General features: G+C 36.4%; 1 protein-coding gene across 6 annotated transcripts in view; it reads left to right on the top strand.

Annotated features, from left to right (window-relative positions):
* FRY (FRY microtubule binding protein) overlaps window positions 1–15126 on the top strand; it is a 238116-nt gene that overhangs the window by 174739 nt on the left and 48251 nt on the right. For all 6 annotated transcript variants that reach the window (XM_085216046.1, XM_085216041.1, XM_085216042.1 and 3 more), the window contains 7 exons: window positions 450–596; window positions 3845–4013; window positions 4781–4871; window positions 7318–7400; window positions 10447–10597; window positions 11172–11275; window positions 14512–14697. In XM_085216046.1, the coding sequence (XP_085072172.1) occupies window positions 450–596; window positions 3845–4013; window positions 4781–4871; window positions 7318–7400; window positions 10447–10597; window positions 11172–11275; window positions 14512–14697 (931 nt within the window). The remainder of the gene's footprint in view (window positions 1–449; window positions 597–3844; window positions 4014–4780; window positions 4872–7317; window positions 7401–10446; window positions 10598–11171; window positions 11276–14511; window positions 14698–15126) is intronic.

Raw genomic sequence — 15126 nt, 5'->3', positions numbered from 1 at the left:
TCTGTATCTGAGGGCATGACATTCAGTCATTAAAGATCTGCTTGTACAGAGTCTCTAGGATATTGTTAGAGGAATTCTATGGAGTGAAAACAGGAATTCTATGGGATGTGTTGTTGGATGTGTTGAGGTCTCACCTTTACCACCCACCAACAGTTCATCAAGTAAGTTGCTTCCAAAAACAGTTTTGTTCCAAAGTGAATAAGTGTGCTTTCTTCAGACAAAGATGCTGTTTTTCAAAGTGGAAATAGAATGTATTTCTTTTAAATAGAATGTATATTCCCACCTCTGTCAAGTGGTTATTGAAAACTCCATTTTATCATTTGTTTCAGTGTTTTACTGTTGGTATTGCATGAGAAAATGCTCAAAAAATGGCATGCCTTCAGTTTGGAGATCTGCATATTTATATCCTATGTACATTTCAAGAACTGTGTTCCTATGATCCTTTGCAGTATGGAGATGAAATACCTGGACCAGAGATGGAAAATGTCTGGAATGCTTTGGCCAACAATGAAAAATGGAGTAACAACCTTAGAATAACACTGCAGTTTCTCATTAGCTTGTGTGGCGTTAGCAGCGATACCATCCTTTTACCTTATGTAAGTTCTTGCACTTTATTTACTATTGGTTACATGGGTTGTAATGAAGAAAACAGCTGTCCCTTGCAGAAAATGAATTTCTGTTTTAGGATTAAGAAGGACCTCTGCATTTCTTAGCACACTGTGCAAATTAAATTGAGTAAATAAATGAGCCAAAAAACTAGTACTGAAAAAAGGGAATGAGTAGTGAGAATCTCAGTCCTTACCAGTGGAGCACGCCTCATTTCAAACAAGAGATGTGCTCCCCACAAGCAAGGTGTACCTTTGCTTGTCTGTGTAAGGGACAAGTAACTAGGACAGACCATAAATGACCAAAGTTGATGAAAAAAAAAATTAGATTTTTTTTTCATGTCAGAATTGTGTAAAAACATGCAATTTGCATATATGTTTAAAATTGTATTAATTAGGCAGAATGACTTGTCAGAAGTTAAATAACTTGCATGAAAAATAAAGGGAAGTAAAAACAGTAAACAATTAAAATTTTTCTCTGCTGGCATTTAGCTTGCACTACTATGGGATACATTTTGAAAGTCATTTAAGCAATGGAAAAACACTTTTAAGAAAGTGTTACTTTCTCTTCTTTAGCAGAATAAATCTTCCTGTGGGAAGTATCAAGGGCAACAGCGTACCTAACCTTTAAAAGCAATTTAACATATCAACTTTTGCCTTTGCATGGCTCTTATGAGCTATGTAATTGTTCCTGCAATGCACGAGTCAAACTGTGCAGGATATTGTTATTATTTAAGTTAAAATAAAATCACGGTTGTCTGAGAAAAGCAAGATAGCCCCATTCCCATGTGCCTCATTGCTCGGCTGCTGGGAGAAAGAGAATCTAAATTTAGTAAATTTTCCAGGACGATGACACTGTGCTGTTTTATTAGTCTCTTTCTGATAATATCTGTGAAATAAATTGGAAATGAATATTAAAGTGATCAAACTTACCCAAAAAGCCTTGTTTACATTTGCTGAGATAATATTTTTTCTTCAAGTGTTTATGCTGACTGCTAAGCATAAAAGAACAGAGGAAATATGGAAGAACATTAAAAAAAATTGAGACCTTGCTTATGCATCATAAAGATCCTGTTGGTTTTGATTCATTTGGGGGGCCTACTGATCCACACTATCTATTCAGTATAAGTATAAAGTATGAGCAAAATCAGTGGTACTCATCTAATCAAGATGAAAGATTGAAAGTGGTGTAGCTGTAAGAATAAGCTCAGTGTTTGTATGAGTAGAAGATAAAGGAGTTGATTCCAAATACCTTGAGGGTATCAAAGATCTTTCCATGAGTTACGAACTTTCAGCACCTCGTTTTTACGAAAGTACTTCCATCCCACAGCTTTAAGCAGTCTTACCTCAACTCCTCTTATTACTCATAGCACCCATCCTTCTTTCTTCAATGTCCTTCTAAACCCTCTTCTCAGATTTTGCAATATCTGAAAATGTTTTCAAATTGCACAGGAAGATAAAGCCTGACTGTGCTTGCGAATTGCCTTTAATTCTGACTTATCTGGAGTAGGAAAATACACCAAGCCTATCACATGCATCTGCTCAGTGTTTTGATAATGCCCTGGAGTTTACAGATAAGAAGTTGTACTTGACTCTGTTAACTATTCAAGACGGTTGATGCCATAAACATGTATCTCCAATTAGTATGTTAATAGCAGATACAGTTTTGCAAATAAAGATAATTCAAACATTTTATCAGCACTGCTCCAGCTCACCTGGGCTCAAAAGATCTTACAGTTGCCAGTTTACCCAGTTCCCTTTGGAGCCCTCTGCATCCCAAGGTAGTCACCACCTGCTTCATGACTTCAGCCATCTGTTCTGCCTGGGTGTGCTCAAGCCAAAAGCATTCCGTGATTCCTTTTTTTTTTAATTATTATTTTTTCAAGCAACTGAATTCATTGTTTCATCTTTTATACTTGCTCCTTCTTATAAGCATTCTTTTCCCAGTGCCCTGATGTAAATTGCTCAGCTGTTCTTTCTTTTACATATCTACCGAAAAACTTAGAAAATTTGAAATTTAGGAAACTTTTCAACAGAGACCTTTACTGTCGAGTACGTGACCCCTTCTGGTGAGAAAGTAGCTGAATGTGATACCATGATCCCAAGTAGAAACAACCCTCTAAAAGGAAATGGCCTTGTATCTGGAAAGTCACTGGGAGACTTTGGGAGCACGGAAGGGTAAAACAGATTGTGAAAGTCTGTTTTCTCTACTTTAAAAAAATAAAAAGAAAAGGAAAATACAGAGAGTGAAAGAGAAGCAGCAGGAAGTTATAAATAAGAAATCAGTTATAAGAACAGCAGTACTTGGTGAGATCAAAAGCCAATTCAGTCCAATGTATTAGCATCGTTATAAGTATTTGTTTAGGGACATCTTTAAAAAAAAGAAGGCAAGCAGAGAAGAATGCTTCTCCGTTTAGTTTCTCAGCTGCTGCACTTTATGAAAGAAAATGGTTTTGAGCCAGAGAAAGTCTTAGTTTTTAGTAGCCATCGACATTTTCAGCCTAGTTTTATGTCAGTCTCTGGGTAGTCTACATTACTGCTGCGCATACTGTAAAGTTTGAGGCCTTGTTAAGTAACACAAAAGGTGTTTTTACCTGTATTTCTGTAAATTATGCTGTCAGATTTTTCAAATCAGATTGCATGAAGTCTACATATACAGTTGCTCTGCTGTTTTCCCGTATCCTATTACTTTAGTTGCAGATATAAGTAGCTACTGAGAGCCTGACCTATTCCTTGTGGCTACAGCTACCTGTCTTTAACATCAACCATATCTGGAAATACAGACATGAACTTTTGGGTGGATGTAGTTTTCTAGATGAGAACTTTGCTCTATGTAAGATGGTTAGACTCGTCTCTATCAGCAATCATATATAATTAAACTGTAAATCTGGGAACATGATTCAGAGTCAGTGCTGATATCCTTAAATGATGGATACAAAGTTAGTTGGTTTTGGGTTTATGTGTTACAAATTATTTATCTAAACAGATTAGTTGTGGATGGTAACCAAAACCTCTCAGGTGATTAGAACACACATTTGTTGAGCTGAGAAAGTGGTCTTGAAATCAAAGCAAGCAGTTGTATTTCTCTATGAACAAGAAGAATGCAGTTGTGTGGTTGTGTGTCTGATCAACAGTAACATTTGCATTCTGGATATTTTCAGTTCTGCAGTGTATGATGTGTTTATTTCTTTAGAAATTCACTTTGGACAGAGTTTAATAACTGAAATTTTCTTCTCTAGATAAAAAAGGTTGCAATATACCTGTGTCGCAATAATACGATTCAGACAATGGAGGAGCTTCTTTTTGAGCTGCAGCAAACTGACCCAGTGAACCCAATAGTCCAGCACTGTGATAATCCTCCATTTTACCGTTTTGCTGCCAGTAACAAAGCCTCAGCTGCAGCCTCTGGTATGATCTAAGTATACTTTTCAGTTGTGTTTTCTACTCTTTCCAGTCTCCAAGTCTTTGAAAAAAAGTTTTCCTTTGGAAAAAAAAAAACATTTCCTGAATGGGTTACTTTTGTACCCATTCAGATGTGTGTATATATAAAATGCAACTTTCAGGGCTTTTTTGCAAATCTAAATTACAGTTCCTTTTAATTCCTAATGTTGCATAAGTTTTGTAAAGATACATTTAATATACTTTATATATTTGGTATAGTTCAGAATTCATGAGGCAGTTCTATTACTGTCACTAGTTTCTCAGAACAGGAAGGCATTACTAGTGCTGTCACTGGTGATGAAGTCATCACCAAACTAACAGCTGAAAACCGAGAAATTCAACCATGTGGCAATTCCATTTTCAAAGGCCTGAGGCTATTTCAGTCTGCCATAGTCAAAGCTACATAAGAGACACTCACCCCAAATTCAACCTTGCCAATGTTTTGCCAGGTTCTTGGTAAACGAATTAGGTCAGCTGAGAATGATCATAGTCCAAGCAGTTGAAGAGCATCACTGTGTTAATTTGCCTCTTGAAGCATGTAAACTGCAGATTATTCAGCCGTGCAAGCAGATCATGTGTTGTAGAGGTGGCAGTGTTCATTCATTTGTGCAAGTATTGTATTAGCAGCATGATCACTTCGGCTGTGACTACTGAAGGAGTTAAAGTTATATGCTTTTATTTGTGCATACTGTCTGCAGCAAATAACAAGTTTCTTTTTGACATCTCATGTACAGGAACCACCTCAAGCAGTAACACTGTTATAGCTGGCCAAGATAGTTTTCCTGATGTAGAAGAGAACAGAATTGTGAAAGAGACTGATGAAAGGTTTGTGACTTCTTTTTCTCCAGAATGTATGCATTTTCCAGGCCTAAGGGTTAGATGTTGAGCAAAGTTAAGCTTGTTTTCTGAAAATTCCTGTTGTTTAGAAGGATCCTAAGTGGCAGTGTCCTAGTAAATCCCTTTTTAAATGAGAACATGTATAATAAAGCTGTTTACATGGTTCTCGCTCCTGACTGTTGTTCAATAAATATATGGCAATTGAACATCTGTTAAACCTACACTGAAGGAATTGTGCTATTTGGATCATGTTTTCCTTGGAATTATCTACGAAGGAGAAAGAAATTCAGTGAGTCTGTATGAAATGATATATATCAAAGTATTTATTAAAAATCAGGTTAGATCATACCTTTTTATTTCACAGACAAGTAAAATTTAGTTTGGAGATTTATGTCCATGATTGCTCCATTTTTCTGGATGAAGTGTTTTGCAGAGGAAAATGATGTAACATATTTTGCTTAGAAACCATATGCTCAGTCTTTTACTACATATAGTACATGCTGTCAAATGATGAAGGAGTAAATGCAAAGCTTGAAGCCCACCTGATACTCAAGCACAGACGTATTTTTTCTCTCATTGGAATTCACTTATCCTTGTAAGAGAACTTTGAATGAATTCTACTAGCATTTGTTAGTAAGTGTATTAGTATTACATTAGCCTGTTGCTCCTGATGGTGATTAGTATCATTTCAACATTCCAGTCCACCTTTCAGAGGTTCAGGCTTAATGGTACAGAAACGGTTACATGAGGGAACATTTCTGTCCTTCAGACTGTGTACTGTATGTGTGCATGTTTGTGTGTGTAGAGTTAGATTTAGATTACTTTTTAGTTGAATTGCAGATAAGTTGAATAATTTTCATTTCCTGTCTTACTTCAAATCTAACTATGTTTTCAGCATTGCTTATATGAATTATATAAATGAAGGTTTTTGATAGTTAAATCTGTCAGAGACTGTATGATAAAGCTCAGATAATAATGTGAAATAATTTGTTAGAATTCCTTGCTGGCATTTACATTATTAAAGATGGTAGTAATGGTAAATGCATCGGTACTTCTCAACTAAACTTAGAACTCAGTCTTAGAACATCCAAGGCATATTAAATGATGTTTACAGAAAGTAACAGATTGTAAATCAACTATTCTCATTAATGGTGGTACTTTTGAAATAACACAAAACTAATCAAATAATGTGGCTATTTTTATGCAGAAGCAATATAATGTTAAATGAAAGGCTGAAAGGCCTTTGAAGTATCTCTCAGTGATCCAGAATTTCTGTGTGTACAAGTTCAACATTGTCTTGCATAGATTAACAGCATAGTATTGCATTAACTTTAGTTGTAATGTTTAAGTTTTTGATAGATAGTATAATATTATCTCAATGCCTGTCATCTGACATAGGGAATCATGTTTGTAAGATCACTCTTGTGTTAGAGAGTTTCAGAGAGTGTGTTTGTTTAAAAAATCTGCCCTGCTCTCAAGCTGTTTCTAAGGCCTGTGTTCTTCACTTGTTTCATATCAGAGTTTCTCTCTACATACTTCTCTGTTGTTCTTGTTTTTTTTGTTTTTTTTTTTTTTCATTTTTATTGTTCTCTAATGAGACTGTCTGGTTTGGAAATTTTATAGTATATGAATGGATAATTAAATAGCCTTCAGTATATGTGCACAGCATTAGTAAGAAATTGTATTGAATGTTATGGAGAGAATCTTCAAGCTTCTTTTGTTTGATAAAATTCTTTTAACACAGTTAATTTCCTACCTTTGCATAAACCATCATGTTTTACTTCATCACTGGTGTGAGCCTCCAGCATGGCTCCTCTCCCTGCTACTTCAGGCCTGCTAACACTGACAGCATAGGCAAATGAAGGAAGCACCAATAAAAAGTTTATTTGTCGTGGCAGATTTGAGGACAGTTGTGAACAGTTTGTTCTATCTTTAATATTCCATGACGACTCTGCTTGACATGCTCTTGCAGTTGCTGGATTATCCTATTGAAGGATTATCTGCTGCCATTCTTGTTGCTTTGATAGTTGTGTAGGCTTGACATTGGACTATTCAGTCAACTACTGGTTTAGCGTTTTGCCAGAATTTTGGCCATGAACGTGGGCTGTGACAAAATACCCACTGTAAACAGCTTACATCCAGGGCAACTTAAGCACAGCTTCTTCATTCAAGAAAAGCAGCCATGTGCAGCATGAGAATTCCCCCTCTGCTAAATTTTATAAGCTCATGACCCAGCAGCGCCTTTTTAGAACTTCTCAGAAAAGTCTTGTGAGAGCCTGTTTTTATGAACATAACATTGTGTTCAGATTTTTGTCTACTCCCATATAAAAGCAAACGCATGAGGAAGTGTTTTCTTTGTAAAGTAAGCACATACATAAAGCCCAGATGTTTTATGTCAGTATGTTTTTAATGAAGATTTTTCTTCTATTCGAAGGTTCAGTAATGTAGTCAGAGCACATACTCGACTAGAATCAAGGTACAGTAATAGCTCCGGAGGATCTTATGATGATGACAAAAGTAAGTTCTGTTACTCAATTTGATTAAAGTTCTGTTGTTTGATGGGAGAGGAAAACATTCTTCTGACAGTGGGAGGCTCTCTGGTTAACTTCTGTGTAAATAGCAATGTATCATCAGCATGAAGAGCGTGTCCCTGTTTTACCTTCATACCTCATTTATTTCCTTTGTTTAACTTCAGTCAAACCTACTTAAAGGCAAGGGAACTTCACTGAAGGCAGTAACAGACAATTCTCCTGTCAGTAACACACTGCATCATACACAGCAAGGTGAAAAACATCCCAGAGCATTGCAACAAGTACTTTGAATTGCTCCCTTTGCCAGCATTTCCCTTCGATTCAAGTACTATTATATGAGCATGAAGAAAGGATTTAGTAACTTCCAAAACAAAGCCTTACCTCTTTTAGCTTTTCTCTGCTGTCTGCAACCAATATCTAACTACAATATGTAAAACTCTGATAGCTGGGGAATGAAATAGGGCTCCAGAGTGTAGTTGTTCTTCATTGTGTATTCCTGTTGAGTAGACAACTAGCAGATCCTTGAAGATAACCAAGATATTTCCATCAACTGTTGAATTACATATTTGCCATTTGGATAATCTATCTGATTTCTGAAGTGAATCATAAAGAAGCCAATCTATAGAGTTCAGTTAGGACCTAACCAAATATATAAAGGCAAGACTTCCTTATAAAAATTCATTTCTGTCATAGTTGAGTCAGGTGAAATAAAATAGAGGCCATAACATTTTTCCTTGGTGCTAAGGACACCAGCTGGGGATGGTATTTTGACATAAAAAGAAAAGAATTTATATATTCCTCCAGACAAATAATTTTTTTGTCAATACTTCTCTGCAAAACATCAAAATAGGCTGATTTTTACTGTATCAATTATAATTTTTCATAATTAGGAAGTACAATATTTACAAAATACTGCATGTGTACATTCTGCAGTATTTAAATACACATAAGAAGTGTATTATACATATTAAACTCATTGGGTTTTACTACAGTGATCTGGTTCTCATAACTGTCTTCGAGTGCCGCAGTTATTAAATTTCTTCAGCAGATGTTAATTGGAGTACCAGCACTAATCAGATCTGCATGAGCAACCTTTCAAAACAGAAAATGTTTATATTATCAGAACATTCCTCACAAGTAGCTGGTTTTGACAAGGGCTTTTGGCAATGAAAAGAATTAAAATGCTGAAATTTTCCTTGGGTTTTTTAGAACTTCTCCTCCAACCACTGCTGAAATGATTGTTCCTTCCTGCACGTGCAGACTTTATAGGAACAGGGGTTCTTTCCACAAATATATGAATACCTAGATGTAAAATGAAATTCTTTTCGCTCATGTATATAGATCTCTGTATAGAAAGTAATTCTTGTGTCACCTATCAAGCTGGAATATAAATAATGCAGCCTCCCTTGAAAAAGTGAACTTGCTCCCTTGGGCAGGCAGCCCGGGCTTCCAGGGATTTGTTGGTATGGCCTCCCTCCTCTCCAGTCTACTTGAGTGTACATGCATTGCTGAAGACAGAAATAGGAAACACATTCCTCTAAGACAGGGACTCTTGTTCAGGAAAAGGTCGCGTATGAAGGTGCAAAATGCTTCTTTATTTTTCTCAGTCCGTTACATAAACCCATGAAAAAGTAAGTGGGGAACTGGATCTTTGTGTGGATTTTATGAAGCAGTTTTATGTGAAGCACTTAATCTGGTGGTTATGAATAGTAACTGTGCAGTGCTTTTATGTGAAAAGCATTTGGCGAATATTTTCTGGTTAATCCTCATAAGATGAGTTAAGTGCACTTGCTGTACTTTGCTACTTTATCAAGGCACTTTATTCTGCTTTATCTATAAATAATAAATCATCCTTCAGAAGATGAGAGAAACAAGTGGAGATATAAATCATAAAGAATTGAAAGGTCTCTTGGAATTCTAGGGCTGAAGAATGGGAATAATAAAGTTGGCATTATAGTACCAATTGCTGGAGTAGGTAATGTATTGAAGAGCTGTTGAAGAGCTGGAAAGCTGGTGACATTTTATCAAAACCATTTAGTGATGTTTAATAGAAAATCTGGCTCTGGTACTTCTTGAGGCATCAAAACACTGTGTCCTGTGGCAAAGCCAACAAGCATCAGGTACATATAGGTAAAAATAAAAGGCTGAGGATAGTGGTGAGAATTTCAAACCTACCTGAAATTAAGTGTAACAACAACACAGCAAATCAAAAAAATAGCATTCTCACTGCAAATTCATGAGGGACAATGACTATGCATTTCTCAAGAGCATGCTTTCCATGGCATTGTATTGCAGACTGACAGACCTGAGAATTAAAAACTGCCTGATGGGAAAGTCAAGAAGAGTGAAAGGGAATAAAATGCAAGATAGATGAGCTCAGCTGTGCACAGCTGAGAAAAGACAGAAAGTGGTGAAAACAACTTACTGGACTATCATTGCAATAAGCAGGAAGAAAAAAAATCCTATTGTTTATTAAAGTACAGCAGCTACTGAAGTGAAATTAAACACATATTTCAGAAATTCAGTAACTCAACTCTACTGAGAGTGATTTTTATATTCCTTGTATCTCTTTCCTAATCTGGGACACTTTATTTCTGCCTTTGTAGCATCACTCAGCAGGGTACTGCTAGTGGGGAGTTAAAGGAATGTGTCACTGGCACGGAGCTCCTTGCAGCAGATGGCTTCTGACAACATCTTCCTTGGCTGAACTTTCCTCTCATTTTTGAAAAGAAAGTCTGTTGCTTGTTGGTTTGTGATCTGGATCCAAAGCTACTAAGTGACAGCAGGGATTCAGCTGCAGCATATACAATTCAGTACTGTCTGCCTGGAATGTGCTTAATTTCCAGCAGTGTGAAAGAGGGATTAAAAATGCATCACTTGTTATTGAACACTGGAATTTGCAAACCTAATGTCATCTTATCACATTATTCCAAACAGCTGAGCTGATGCGTTAGCATAAACTCTATTTTATTATTTCTTCAAGATTATTGACTAGGTTTTTCTGAACCCTGTTTTAATACTTTTCTATGCAGATGACCCTGTTTCTCCATATACAAGCTGGCTACTGAATATTGTTGAAACCAAACAGCCACATCCCCTACCTATGCCTTACAATGGAGGATGTTGGGCACCACTTGTAGACTACCTCCCAGAAACTATCACACCCCGAGGACCCCTTCATAGGTGAGCAATTTCTCATTCTGACAGTGAGATGCTTCATCTTACTGGTTGGCCATCACTGAACAAACCTGTCAACCACTCAGAACATTTAAAAAATGAATCTTTAATTTCTGCTGAATTCCTGCACCTTGATGTTAAAATACAGCTTGCAATTCTTCCAGATTTGTATCAGAAAGTCTATTTACAGTATAGGACATCACTCTAAGAATCAGACTGAAGCAACAAAGCCTAAAGAGAAAAGGGAAATTTGTCTTTCCTGAACCTGTTTGGCTGTTACTCGTAGCATTTTTTTCTCCTTGATCTATTATTCTAACTGGGTTATGTATATTATGAAATTCCTCTTTTACATCATTTGTATTGACATTAACTGATCTTTTCAGTAATGGATACTTACCTGCTTAATACTGTAACTAAGTTACTTCAACATTAATCATATTGAGAAACACTGCACATTTGGAAGTGTGTAGTACTGAATTTTACAATGCTGAGATTTTATTTCTTCTGAAATAATAGTTGTCACGATGATTTTTTCCCATTTCCAAGAAGTTTCAAACTGATCCAGTGATTTAATTTCCAGGTGCAATATTGCTGTCATCTTCATGACTGAGATGGTAGTGGACCACAGTGTAAGAGAAGACTGGGCCCTTCACCTCCCTTTGTTGCTACATGCTCTCTTTTTAGGTAAGACCAGCAGAACAAAAAAAAAGAAAAAAGAACAAAAAAAAAGAAAAAAGATGTAGACTTGTAGGATTTTTTTATGATTTCCTAAAAAAATATTTTAAAAAAATGAAAGACAGATAGAAGTTTGAAGATATTCAACTTCCTAAAATATCTGCAGTGAACATAGAACCCACCTAGGAGAAAGGCACATGAAACTCAGGCTGTGTACATTTTTATTTGTGACGGGCAGCTGGCCAGTCTGTGCATGCTTCAGACGTGAACTACAGACAGAAGTGCTACCTCTTCTCTTTGCAAAAGTATTATGTAAGAGAACCAAGATGAATGCATTGCAGAGACAGTGAAGGTAGGACACGGATCATTGGAAAGCAAGCTTCATTAATTTAACTCCTAATGGAATACTTTATTATGTTTCCTGTTACTTACGTGATCTTAGAGGCACTCCTTTTCCCTCACTGCTGTGTCTATTCCTGACCATAACCCAATTCAACCAGAGGGTGATACATTCCTTATCCTACCCCTTACTGTTATGAAAACTTCATGGCCTATTTTTTAGCTCACAGGAGCATTTAGCATTACGGAGCCTACTGCTTTTCACCAATCAACACAGCTAGAAATTTATAAAATAAATCTGGAGACTGTAGTCCACTTTTCATTTCCTCACCGTAATTACCACCAAGCTTGTGCACAGGCGACGTGGGAGGGGTCTGCTGCTCAGCAGGTGATAAGGATTTAGCTGGGAGTTCAGAGCACAGTGATAGAATATATGTGATATACTTTGGTGTGCAGCTGAAGAAGATATTTCATTCTCCTTTTCTGTTACTCTGTTATCAACTGTTCTACTGGAAATTTTTTTATGAGTTTTTTTTTGAAAATGCATATTCATCAAATACTCAAATATTGTGTATTTTTGCAATGGTTTCAAAACACATTTCAGTAAACACAATAAGAACAGTTAGGAGCATACTGGAAAGGACTTCCCAGGTCAGTCTCATTGAGACATTTCTCATGTATTTCTTACTTAGAAATTCAATTCCATTTTTTGGCTGCCCATAACAATTTTTTTTTCTTTTTATGTCGGTGTCAACCTTTCAAGTATAAGAGAAAGCTGAATAAGAAATGTCTTAAGTGTGTGAATCAAATGAATAACCATTAACTGATGAAACAAACTCTTTAGTATGATTTGAAACAAGTTACTGTAACTAGCAATTGGAGTTAGAAGTTCTCAGAAGAAAAAAAATAGAAGAGAAATAGAATGTAGCAGGGTAGTTACTTCAATTAAGAAAGCTGTAGGGAACCATCAGGGAATATATGCAGAAACACAGAATATTAATAATCTGTTGTTAAAATGTCATTACTTATTATTTCATCCAGTAATGTTTCAACATTGTAGTATTTGGTGAGAAACAAGCAGAAATTTTGAGTATCTTTTGAGACAGTCCCTTGGCTAAGAGCTTTCATTTCTTAAATGTGAAATTGAAGTCAAATGTGAAAGCAAAGCAGTAGCTAAAATGACATCATAGCCTCTAGGCTTCAAATTCAGTTTCTCAAGAGCTGTTACACAGAAAAATTTCTGTAGTTTATAGTAGAGCTCTATTGTGATGGTATAATGAAGCAATGCTAAATGTGTTCGCCACAGATATGAATGTGATTGAAAATGGAGTATTTCTGTCCTGTCAGAATGTGAGAGGGCAGATGCATCTGACTGAAAAGGATCCTGGAAATAGTATGCTGGCTAGCTGGGGACCCTTTGTCCTTCTGTATATCAAGAGGACTGGGGCAATACTAGTGAAATAATTCTATGATAAATGTGTTTAATATGCTGATGTGAATCTGCCTAAGTCAGGAGTGTATTAGAAGCACCGCTATTCAACTCTTCTGCAACCAGTGTGAAATTAGGTGAGCCAGCAAGACTACTTTACCATGAAAACATGTCCATGCCACAGAAGTGTACCCTCTCAGACACTCTTCCAAATTAGAGGATGGCCCAGTACCACAGAAGGACAAAGAACTTCTCACTTTGTATATGTCAATATTTGTTTATAATCTTAGAGGTTGAGTGTTCTTCAGTCACAACTGCTGCCAATACAGAAGTTATCTCCAACCAAGATAACTTGTTATATTTTTTTCACTCCGTATGTTAAAACAGGATAGGTTGGAATCATTACCTCCCGGCAGACGGAGGGAAATGGAGAAAGGAGAATAGGAGCAGAGACCTAAAGAAGCTGAAAAAGTGGTGGAGAGGTTAGCAGTGCTTCTTTTGAAGGAGGTTACAGGCAGATGGGTGAGGCAGAGTCACAGGATCTCCAAGGAGATGATAAGATGAGCTGAACGCTCATGACTCAGACTATGGCAATATGAGCAGCTGCATTTTTTAGGCCAGACAAGAACCAACAAGAAAACACTTGACTTGAAAGGCTTGTTGGCTGCTGCCACTTTGAGTGAAGAAGCTGCTTTTTAAAGAGGAATATATCCTATGAAAAGTAGGAGAAGAAAACAATTGAAATATTCAGCATTAAAGTGCAAGGAAGTTTTTATAAATACCATGTAAGATACTGAAAGAGAATTGAAAAAATGTTTATTACCACACAGTGTGATTAATTTTATGAAAATCTGCTTCCGTTATGTTGGTGATTTATAATTTATTTTGGTTGTGTTAAAATCTGGGAGCACGCAAACAGCAATAGTGCTGAGAAGATCAGGGTCCTTCAATGCTAGACCTTCAGTTTCAGTTCTGCACCCTGAACTGATGATTCATTTCTCATTCTGTCTCACTGGTAAGTGACATTCTTTTTCAAGGAGTTTTGTCTGTCAGTTCCTTTCCTATAAACCAGCATTTACTTCTTACAGTTTGTACTAGTTTTAAAACTGACCTCTGTGCAGGAAAGCAAAATACTGTAGTAAGCAAGGTAGATATGGCCAGCACCAAAAAGCTCTCATCTTTCAAGGTTTTTTGGCCCTAGTGAAGGGCCTAAAAAACCTAGTCAAGGTTTTTTGGCAGAGAGACGTAATGCATAAACATATATTGCTATACATTATTTTGTATCTTCTCAGTGGAATCTCTGTCTGGCATATACACAGACCTTTGAAGTAAAAATACAAGTAGCTTGTCCGGAAATACCGCATCTTGTTTGTTTGCACTGTTACCATGAACTGCCTTGGAATTTTTGCTATTTCTGGAATGAGAACTTGTTTATTATTGCTTCGTATTCAGTGATTGCTGTAACCTTTCCTTTTAGGTCTTGACCATTACCGCCCTGAGGTCTTTGAACACAGTAAGAAATTACTGCTTCACCTTCTGATTGCATTGTCTTGCAATAGCAACTACCAAGCCATCGCATCAGTGCTTCTTCAGACCAGAGAGATGAATGAGACCAAGACTCTGACAGTACAACCAGCATACCTACCTGAATATCTTTATACAGGTAACAGAGATCAAAGAGAAGAGAAAGAATGCTGCATTGCACCGAGTTTTCTGAAAGTAAAAAAGTACATTCATAAAGGCTGTTTTCCTTAAATGTAACTGTTTTAATAAATATAAGTAGTAAAGTAGCAAATCCAAAAAGTTTCAACTAGTATTAATTCCCTGTGAGCCACACCCAAATTATTATTAAATAACTTCTCATGATAGTGAGAAAGTTGTCTGCATTAAGCAAAATATATAATGTAAACTTTTAAACATAAATACGGCTAATGAATTCCTAACTTTCCCCTCACGGACCAGGAATGCTTTAAATAAGGGCAATCAGTCCTTAGTTTAAAAAAAAAAAAAAAAAAAGAGAAAAAGAAAAAAGAAAAAAAAAGAAAAAAGAAAAGAAAAAAAAGGAAGAAATACTTCCAGTATGGGAAGAACA

The sequence above is a fragment of the Meleagris gallopavo genome, chromosome 1 (genome assembly GCF_905368555.1).
Source record: "Meleagris gallopavo chromosome 1, MGAL_WU_HG_1.1, whole genome shotgun sequence".
NCBI lineage: Eukaryota > Metazoa > Chordata > Aves > Galliformes > Phasianidae > Meleagris > Meleagris gallopavo.
The sequence above is the reverse complement of the archived record's forward strand: the minus strand, read 5'-3'. Positions and strand labels throughout refer to the sequence as shown.